General features: G+C 39.1%; 1 protein-coding gene, 1 long non-coding RNA gene and 1 pseudogene across 10 annotated transcripts; 2 read left to right on the top strand and 1 right to left on the bottom strand.

Moving 5' to 3' along the window:
* Positions 1-1,072: 1,072 nt before the first annotated feature.
* LOC147752123 (uncharacterized) lies at positions 1,073-7,404 on the bottom strand. 9 transcript variants are annotated; one of them, XR_015314971.1, is made up of 5 exons: positions 7,323-7,399; positions 3,990-4,063; positions 2,562-3,252; positions 1,860-1,906; positions 1,073-1,716 (listed from the first exon to the last, which is right to left on the bottom strand). It is a non-coding gene; the product is annotated as an uncharacterized LOC147752123 (long non-coding RNA). The 9 variants fall into 9 exon arrangements; XR_015314969.1 differs by having other exon boundaries at positions 7,255-7,344; XR_015314973.1 differs by lacking the exon at positions 3,990-4,063 and having other exon boundaries at positions 7,323-7,404.
* On the top strand, positions 1,922-3,963 carry LOC111270521 (heat shock 70 kDa protein 1-like; annotated as a pseudogene).
* A 51-nt stretch (positions 7,405-7,455) lies between the features above and the next one.
* On the top strand, positions 7,456-9,401 carry LOC111270526 (bcl-2-related ovarian killer protein-like). The gene is made up of 2 exons (XM_022850783.2): positions 7,456-8,202; positions 8,788-9,401. Exons 1-2 carry the CDS (start codon positions 7,747-7,749, stop codon positions 8,944-8,946), a joined length of 615 nt encoding a protein of 204 aa, XP_022706518.1. The 5' UTR covers positions 7,456-7,746; the 3' UTR covers positions 8,947-9,401.
* The last annotated feature ends 1,068 nt before the right edge of the window (positions 9,402-10,469 follow it).

Consider the following 10,469-nt stretch of genomic DNA (forward strand, 5'->3'; position numbering starts at 1 on the left):
ATCAACTAAACGTGTACAGTAGTTACCCGCTTGATTTTTTTCAATGTAGCTGAATAAAGGTTAAGGTTCCTAAAGCTTGTCAGTTGGTGTAATCGATCCATTTCTGTTACTTGCCGTTTTACAACTCTAAACAGTAGCATTGATTTTTTCTGTTTGACATTTATCTATTTTAACAAACTAATTTTCAATAAAGCAAGGACCGTAGACTTTTTCTAAAATTGATTATTTTTACGCAACTTGGTATTTTTATTTTTCAGTAAATAAGCAAACACTTGTTGATAGTAACCACAACAAAAGCTCGAAAAAATTCTAATGTGAAGCAGATTCCAACGAGAAAACTTCAGAAACCCGAAAAATCTTCATATAAATAACAAAAATAAGCCGGTACTTGCGCTTCAAAATTAGGACATGTGTCGAAGGGTATAGGCTACGAACACCTTTTTCAAAATAAAGTTGGCGTTTGCCTTGAGGTCTTCGAAGCGATAACAGTTATAACAAAACTGGCACCAACAACGCATATACCGCTAGCTTTCAGTAATTTTTATATTTTGATTGGTATATTTGGCTTACTACACAAAGCCTCGAAATCCATTAAAAGAACTGATCTAGTGACCTATTCAAATACAGCTAATAATCCAAAGTGGGACAGTAAACAATAAAAAATAAAAAAAAAAAAACATTTTACTAATGCACTGCAATTTAATAATGCATTGAATTGCCAAGTATCTAGTAATGTCAATGGTTTAGTACTTCTTTATTTTACAATATATGTTGTGCAATTTATGTTGATGTTTTGAAGATCCAACGTTTATAACTGAACAACTGACCTTGGTTATACTCGAACGAAATCGGATAATAGAGAATTTCATAGAAGCAATGCGACTTATAAACAAATTATCGAATCAAATGTAACACGTTGACAGTCGGGACTGCTCCGGCCGGGACTTTTCTGGCTCGACATTGACGGAGTGGCGAGAAATCTTTAGCGTTCATCAAAGTGTTGGTACATTCAAATATTCAACCTTTTTAGTGTACCTACAAATAAAGTATGGTGTATTGAACATAATAAAACCATTTTTTAAAAACATTGAACATTTATTTGCAAAATTCGTTCGTTTTCGTTTGCGGGACCTAAGGCCATTATTCACACCAGAACGCAGTTTGCATAAAATCATAAAATATTCTAAAACATTCGCATATAAGGGACGCACAGACAAGTAACGTGTCCTGAAAACTTTGAGATCTAAATTTCAAAGTGAAGTTAACGTTAAAAAACAGTTATTGCAGTGAAGGCGTTTTATATGGTAACGGCAAACTGTGGAGGATTTTTGTTGAGCTTTCTCAATGTATTAAGCTCTGGCGAGAAGATTCCGGAGTCTGCAGCTGGCGCCAGTTCCAATTATATAATGTAATCACGATTGCCGATAATATAAGGTACAATAACATAAAGGAGAAGCTCGTAACTAAAAAAAAACTTGTAATTGAAGAATAAATAAAATTTTTGAGTATCAACTGTGACGTCCGTTATTTGATCACAATGCCATATAGTCTCTGTCCATTTCCAAACGATCCAACCAAATCGTACAAACTCGTGTTATAAATTAACTAGAAAAATTAAATAGAGATAAAGCACAAGTTGGTGTTCCCTGACGTGTTGGTGCACCCAGACTGCTGTGTCAGTGTGTTCAACCCTTTTGTATACCAAACGCGACAGTCCTAGAAGCAGAAATATTCAAACATACATTCGTGTCAATCACTCATACAAAAGTAAAATTTTTTGAAAATTAAAGTTTGCGTTCCTGTCTCAGCTATACGTTAAAAAAGTGTTAACAGCTCTAATGAGGCTATACGTTGTTTACCCGAAACGTCTAGAAATCGCGTCGAATTTCCTTCATCCATCGAGCTCCTGCAAGCAGATAAACGCAGCAGCCGTCAGATGGCGGTACCGATGCTATACAAGGCGACCCGCGCGGACGCGTGGCAATCATAGTTGTGATGGCAATTGACAGGAGGAGATTACCTCCACGTTAGAAATATATGCGTGATAACTACGATTTTAGCTTGTTACCAACAAGCTGAGACTTTTTAGGGTCACCCCTTGAGTGAACTTTCTAGTAATGAAAATATTAGTGATTGTTTAGTCCTGATAATATTGAAGTTAGCAAATAAAGGCAATGCCATCACGAGGTCCAGTGATCGGAACTGATTTAGGCACGACGTATTTTTGCGTCGGCGTCTCAGTCAAGGCAAAGTGGAAATCATTGCCAACGAACAGGGCAATCGGACAATGCCGTCATACGTGGCATTCACCAATACCGAGAAACTTATTGGAGATGCCGCAAAGAATCAGGTCGCCATGAACTCCGTTAAAAGACCCATCAGGCACTGCTACGATGGCCACACTGTGCAAACTGATATGAAGCATTGGTCATTCCAAGTTGTTAGTGAAAACACAAGACCCAAAAATCCAGGTATACTTCACAGGCGAAAAAAAAAGCTTTTTCCCTGAGGAGATTTCATCGATGGTTCTTACCAAAATGAAAAAAATTGCAGAAGCTTACCTTGGTAACACAGTTTCGGATGCAGTAATTACGGTTCCGGCTTATTTCAACGATTCGCAAAGGCAGTCTACGAAGGACGTTGCAATTATCGCTGTCCTAAATGTACTTTGAATAATTAGCAAACCTACAGCAGCTGCTATCGCCTATGGACTGGACAAAATAGGTCTGGCGCAGGTGAGCGCAGCATTCTGATCTTTGATCTGCACGGAGAAATCTTGGCTGTTTTTTTCATGGTCCATGGAATTTTGCCAATAGATGACGAAGTGTTCGAGGAGGCTAAAGCGACTACAAGAGATACACACCTCAGCAGTGAAGATTTTGATAATCGGCTGGTGAACCAGTTTGTCGAGGAGTTCAAGCGAAAGCATAGAAAAGACCTCTTTTCAAACAAAGGAGCTTTACGACGTGTGCCTACGGCCTACGAACGAGCTAAGCGTAGGCTTTCATTATAACTCAAACATCAATCGAGATTGACTCATTTTTCGAAAGCATCGATTTTTATTCTTCCATAACGCGGGCCCGTTTCGAGAAACTCTGCTCGGATCTTTTCCGTTCAACCTTACAGCCGGTAGAGAAGGCTCTCCGAGATGCCAGGGTGGACAAGAGCTCGGTTCACGATATCGTTGTTGGTGTATCTACTCGTATCCCACGCGTTCAGAAACTGCTGCAGGACTTCTTCAACTGGAAGGAACTGAAATGTTTTCCTTAAATAATAAGAACTTCTTTTCAGAATAGTCGAATAGATAGTCTAATAAAACTAGAGGCTTTAATAAATAATAAACAGATATTACCGACTTCAACACGAGCTTCAATAGATTTCAAATTAGACAACCGCGACAAAGCGTTTCAACTAATTAGCCACAAGTTTCAGTTGGCTTCACAGATGAACTTTAGGTAATGCCTAGGCGCTACCTCGGTAAGCCGAAACAAATAGCAGATGCACTTACTAGATTTTCCTTTTATGCTGTCTATTGGTAGGCACGCATGTTTTAAGAAAAATGACTACCATACGTAAAAGGTTATTGTATTGTATGGTAAATTACTATGAAGTGAGCGGCGATTAATGCTTTTATGCCTAGTATTTTATTCATGTTCTTAATATAGTTGCTACAGGTATTATTTTATATATATATGGGTCTTGCTACAGGTATTACTTTATACCTATATAGGTCTTGAACTCTAAACGCGCATATAGCGTGAGTAAATGAATAGACCGAGATCGTCAGTTTAATTCTAGCGACGCAACAATCCATACAACAAAAAATGCAGCCTGGCTTGGAGCTTTGAAGTTAGCTTCGATACTATCTTTTTTTTCCTTGTTTCATGTCTACAGAAGAAGCTATACATTCTTAAGGCAAGCACTAGAGACCGAGTATATTAGCCAAAATTTTTCCTTATAGAAAAGTAACGTCGTGAGTTTATCCATACCCATTTTAGGGGTGCACATAGATATGTACGAACGTCGTATCCTCAATGATCACCTTAAGGACTTCGCTTTTGGCCTACCACAAGGAAATATAAACAAGAATATTAAACAGATCTTACAGTCTACTATCACACTAACTGCTTAAAGTCGTGAACGCGCAAAAAAAACAGATGAAAATTACTTGTTTGCATACTCTTGCTACTTCGAGATGCTCCATATGCTGAATTTATAGGAGTAATATTCTTTTTGTTTGACTTTTTTTGACACAGCTTTTTGTGTCACTAAAAAAAAATATTCAATGTTTATTTTATCCACCAAGGCTTCAGTTCAGTTATGTTCGGCTTCACGGAAACTTTAACTGCGAATGTGTAAATAAACGGACATGTTTGAAGTTATCCATTTCGCTGTGGGTCTGTCAGACAGTATAACAATTTAGATCTTTAGAATTTTCTGTTCTGATCTGCTTTAGATCTTAGGTAGATGGATATTACATAATGAAATGGGTCCGTCGATGGCCTATACAAAATAACAAACATTTCGATAAAAACAACGCTTCTAAATAAGTGATTGCATTTATCCATTTAAACCAGCACTCTTATAAGTAAGTGTATGCTATCCCATAACCCACATTTTTTTAAAATAATTTGGTATCTATATTTACGGATGCCTATATGCTTTTTCTGGTATTATTTGTACTGTGGACTGAATGGAATATAATGTAAAGCGTCAAACATGTAACGACATCTAACTGTCAAGTGATAATATCGTCAAATCCACTATATATATAATGTAACGCTCATAGATCTTATATTTTACGACATGTTCGTCGTATAATAAATACTCGGAGCGCTGTGGGTTCGGCAAGTAGTCGCGGGTATATTTTTATGTGTGAGACATTACTTTTTTTATTTTCCTTATTTCTAGTAACACATCTAATAATGGCTGGGTAACACACGATTGTATCACATTATCGGTGTCTACTCAGTAGTCAGTGATCTTTGACGAACCCGGTTCAAGAAAACGCTCTATTTGTTAAAAGTTTTTCGCCTTTTCTCTGCAAATCAAACTGATCGCGTCATAGAAGAGCTTTAGCATCAGTCGCACGCTACATGTAACGCGCAGCGCCAAATAGATTCGAGAAATAGTGCAATGTTCGCTATACGTGAATAGATGACTAAAACATCGTAAGATTATTTAGAAACCATTCACAGTCATTTAAATAAATTCCCAAAAGCTAGTTTATCCATTAGTTCAGCAGTCGCATTAAGCTTGCTCAAAGCGTTAGCGTGTAGAAGTGAAGCGTGTAAGTGAAGTTACCGTGAATACTTAAACTTCTGTTGACTGACAGAAATGCTACTGGTATAGGGTAAGTAATCGCTATACGTGAATACGCGTTTTGTGTGTTTCTGACGAAAAATAGATTTACAGCAGTCAAGAATGGTTTATTCGGGTAATTGGTGCATTATGATAAAGCGGCGATTAGTTTTTCAGTTTTATCTTAACAGCGTAGTGAGCAGTCGCAATGGCGTCACGAGAAATTGGAATTGGATCGACGTATCCTTGCGTCGGTGTCTTCCATTATGGCAAAGTGGAAATAACTGCCAATGGTTAGGGCAACCATATAACTTCATTCACTGACACTGAGAGACGCATTCGAAATGTTGCCATCGATCGGGTAATCATGAATCCTGCAAACACTGTATTCGACGCTAGAAAATAAATTGGACATCGTTACGATGATTTAGTTATGCAGATTTGTATGAAACACTGGCCAATAGAGACACAAGACTTTTGAATTCAGGAAAACCCTCTACCCTGAAGAAACTTCAGCCATGATCCTTGTGAAGATGAGGGGGATTGCCGAAGCATACCATTTTCACGTTTCCGGTTTGCTTCAACGATTCGCAGAAATCGGGCACACTGGACACTGGAATCATTGTTGGTTTAAGCCCGTCTCAGAATCATTAATAACCCCATAACTGCTGCCATCCTTAAGGAAGTCGACACGAAAAGGGGCATCATAGAGGAGCGCAAGGTGCTGATTTTCGATATTGACGGTGATGTGTTCATTGAGGCAGTCCATAATGGAATAGTCAAGGTCAAAGCCACCGTGGGAGACAACTATCTCGTTTGTGAGGCGCCATTTAGTCGAGAGTTCAAGCGAAAGCACGGGAGAACCCATAGCTCACATCATGCTTCATATATTACTTACTGCAATGTCGGGGTGATATGGATAGCGCGTAAGGAGAACGTGGAGTTCATACTGACTTGTTCTAATTAGTCCCTTATGTTAAGTCGATATACAGTTAGCCATAAAAAAAAAAAAGCATACTTTGCAAAATTTGAAGCCCATTCAAAAGAATTTAAGGTATAGCAGTTTTGAGTAAAATCCACCGGAGCCAAAGCCGCTCCAAATTTTTCTCAACAGTTCGTTTTGCCGTGCCTCTAAAATTCGATATTTTATTTTTTATTATTTGGTCGAAATTTATTAAATCATCACTTATTAAACCACAGCACTGGTTGTCACATTTACGCCCAAGCAAACGATTCGAGACAAATCGTTTGCTTGTATGTATGAATGTGGAGTTTCATATCACCCTTTCAGAAATTTTAAGTGGTTCATATGCGCACATGAAGTAGCTAAAACTTAATTTTAAAATATATTCCTCTAGGATTAAACGTCCAGCTTCAACGGTACTTTTTCAGGGCGTTTACGTGGGCCGATTGCGTTTTCCATCAAGTTGCAGACATTTTAAAAATAAATCCAAAACTGTTCATTTAGGTCTCAATCACAAACTAGATAATTTTAGGATTAATTGCAAAGTATAATGGATTTGATGCTGGCAAGAAACAAACAAACAAACATTTAGAGTACATTTTCTATTTCTTCTTGTCCCTACCGGTTCGCGTCGTAAATAGTATACTAGAACAATTATTATAACGGCATATAAAAACTAGCAAGTTTTCAGAAAAAAGCAAATTTTTCCTAATGCGGGTGCCGTGTACTAGCAGGACTACTGATTTAAGCAACGTCGAGCAGGATAATAACAACAAACAGTAGCTGAATAGATATATTACTCAATAATAGTTATTGGCTATCCCTTTCGAACTCGGTCTATACATGCATATGCAATAAATCAGTAGGCAATCAAGCAAACCAATAACCACTGACTAATCACAAATATGTATATGCAATCAACTACGGCGGAACCGAGCCGTCTTCTAAAAGCGTTTGTATCTCAGTAATAGTTTCTACTGACATTGTACCTTTGACAACTATCCAAAAACAGTCGATCGTTCCATGACTGTCAGGAACTTCATGTTTGAGTAGGTACCTGTTAAAATGCCGCATCGAGGTTAACGGACAAACAATAGAGGGCTTCCTGCAAAAGAACCGTATGTGCAATGTGCGGTCTGCATTCGGCCAAAGTGTCACAGATGCTGAGCAACGAATATCGATATTGTAAACAACAACCAATTGGACGACCTCCCTAATTTATGGAATAGCTTTAGCGAACTAATTTGATATTAGATAATCTGAGTACGGTACGATGCGTGGGAGTAGCCCTAATTGCACTAGGACTAGCTGAAACTTGCAGACTGCATTTGTCAGATCCCGTATGCTTCCCGTCGCGAATCAACAAACAGACAGATAAGAAGGCCGTCTTTGTGTTGTTCTTCCAGTTGTGCACTAGTGATTATATTTTGTCGTTTGTGCCCGCAGCGTGTGAGACTTGTTTGACAAATTTGTTTTGCATCATGGCTAAGCTCGCGAGAGAAGAGCGGGCTCAACTAATTGCACTTGTACACGACTTCTTTCGCTATCAGCTAAACAAGCTAAGCATTCAATGGAGCGCCGTAGAGAATGGTCACTCTAAAGTCACTGCGCTTCACGATGAACTTCGTTTGGCGCTACGTGACCTCGGTGATGGGGTTTTGGAGACGAGTCGCGAACGAATCGACGTTATGGCGAGACAGCTAGACGTCCGTGACGGCTGCGTGGATGATCTTTTTCGTGGCGTTATTCATGAAATGTTCGCCGAAGGAATTGAATGGAATCGAATCGTGTTCGTGTTCGTTTTTGCCGTGGAGGTTGCGCACCGCCGATACCGAAGATCGAAAGCCAAGCCCGAATGCATCTCTCAAACGGCCCAGTTGCTCACCGATAGCCTGGCTCTAACGGTTGTACCATGGTTGCGTACAAACTCAGGCTGGGTAAGTAACAACTTGACAACGGTCGGTATTGGAGGTGGCTGACCTTAAAAAAGACTATTAAAAAATACAACCACGATATCGTAATGAGGGCGTTCGTTGATCTGTATCCCAGAGAATCCATCCATAGCGAATGGTTAACCTGTATTACCTTAACCTTGCCTAATTCGTTTCGCTTGATACGATTTAAATGTGGACAAATAGCCTGTAATATGTGGGTATAGATTTCGTCAAAAAAGCGATATATTATAGTAAGTTTAGACGCATGCTCAAAATAATTGCTACCCAAATATAACGAATGACTCGAAGGCAAAGTATAAAAATTATTTTTTGGTCAAGAATACGTAATCTAAGCTAAATAGTACGGAATATCGATAGCAGAAATGTTTTTCTTTCCCATGACTTGTAAGAGTTCCAGGGCACGAGAGTTTGATATGAATTCTCTATTATTATAATCCACCTGCTATCTGCACACCGTATTTTTCCATATCGTTTCCCTAAATACGCTATGATATCGTAGAGAAAATTTAAACGCCGCTAATTAAAATTAGCCCTCTTCGTTCTGCGCCGGTTTCTAATTTTCTCCAGAGTGGACTAATACGGCACAGGGAGCAGCAACACGCGCTGACGCTCAACCCCGCCGTTGTGTTTGAGCCCGTGTGTCCGGGGCTTTTTCATCTTTTCATAGGGGCAGCTGGGATAATCATTGTAATCCTCTGCGCAGGCGCCTACGTCAGGATGAGATAGAATTCCGAAGTGTAACTACTGCTGCTGCTGCTGCTGCTGCTGTTGTTGTTGACAAAAAAAGGAACTGACCGGATGCACTTACTGAATTGCTCCTAAGACGATCGCCGCGTCAACATCGTCGACAATAGCAGCGGCTGGAATGTCGCTTACTATAAACACAACCCCTTGTATTGAGTTTAAAATGAAACGATTTTACGAAATGGTCATTGAGTGTATCGCTATGATCATTAGTGGTTTTTACTAAATAGTTAGTGATGGACATGATTGATTCTAAACAAAGAGTCTGATGTGTGGCGTTAGCGCCTGTCCATTTCGAACCCGCTGACTGCTGATTCCTTCCATTTTATAAAATTGAGAGATGAATCAAACATCAGTCAATAACTAAGCGAGCTTAAAATAAATCGTTTCAGTTATGAGTCGATTGTGAATTATTCATGGCTGATTGCAAAGACAGACCCACCTTGTTTCCTTGTATCTATCTGCTAATTATCTGCACTTACTAATATCTGAAATGATAAAAGATGCTTTAATTGCTGTGGCCTCAAAAAATAAATTGTGTATGTATGTGTGTGTGTGTGTGTGTGTGTGTGTGTTATTAACATGTGTTACGTTATCAGAATCCTAAGCATTCGACGGCAATGCTCGTTTTTTTAGTCATTGGTTTCTTTCATTTTTTTCACATGTAGAGATAAAGGCTGCTCGAATTTGGCCGGTGTCAATTGGAAGGCGAGACCCTTCAAGAAACAGCGGAACTGCGTATTCCATTCATTATTACTCACTTGTTCCAAACAAAAAGCTTTTAGCTCATTGCTTTTGATGCAAAAAAAAAATTAGAAGTGGCTTTTACCTTGAAATGTGTACTCCGCTTCAGCAGTTCCCTAAACTAAACTGAACTTTTATTGGGAGTACTAATGTATCGTTATTTATCTGGCCTGAAACATTTTTGTCCGTGTAACCTCTCTAACACCCACGACCTCGATATAGGCTTATATTCTGCGAATATCTCTTGAAATCGTGTTCAAACTTTTTTATCGACCATCTGTATCGATGAGAATAGCTTATGTGCTGGTCGCAATACGTGAGGCGCGCGGATCCCACAGTTCCCACTATGGTTTAGGGGCAGGTAAGGGGGCTTGTATCATAAGTCAGTTTTGCAGAAGTCGCGTGCTCAAATTCGTCTCTCTGCACAACATACGCTGGTAGGATTAAATAAAAGGAAAAGCAACATCTGTAACACATGTTTGTTTTGGGGATCTTTATTGCAAGGAAATCCAGAAAAACAATGGAGGGACATAAAAAGCTGACCACGAAGCTGAACGCGCACATACCACAACTTCTATAAGTTGAAGTGAGTCCTAAAGAGACATTATCAGGTACAGTTAGGGCAGAAGTGGGCTAAAAAATAATATTTGCTGGAGGTGCATGTGCTGCGTTTGGACAACAAACACTATTAAGGTCAATTCAGTCATTACAAGCACAAAGAAGATCATACCACATATTTAGATCTAGATACTCTGCTATAT

Source organism: Varroa jacobsoni, unplaced genomic scaffold (genome assembly GCF_002532875.2).
Source record: "Varroa jacobsoni isolate VJ856 unplaced genomic scaffold, vjacob_1.0 scaffold_1485, whole genome shotgun sequence".
Taxonomy (NCBI): Eukaryota; Metazoa; Arthropoda; class Arachnida; order Mesostigmata; family Varroidae; genus Varroa; species Varroa jacobsoni.

Bases quoted from the DNA above. Each gene is read 5' to 3' on its own strand.
- LOC111270526 (XM_022850783.2), top strand. From the start codon at position 7,747: ATGGCTAAGCTCGCGAGAGAAGAGCGGGCTCAACTAATTGCACTTGTA. The intron at 8,203-8,787 runs GTAAGTAACAAC...AATTTTCTCCAG, and splicing joins TGCGTACAAACTCAGGCTGG to AGTGGACTAATACGGCACAG.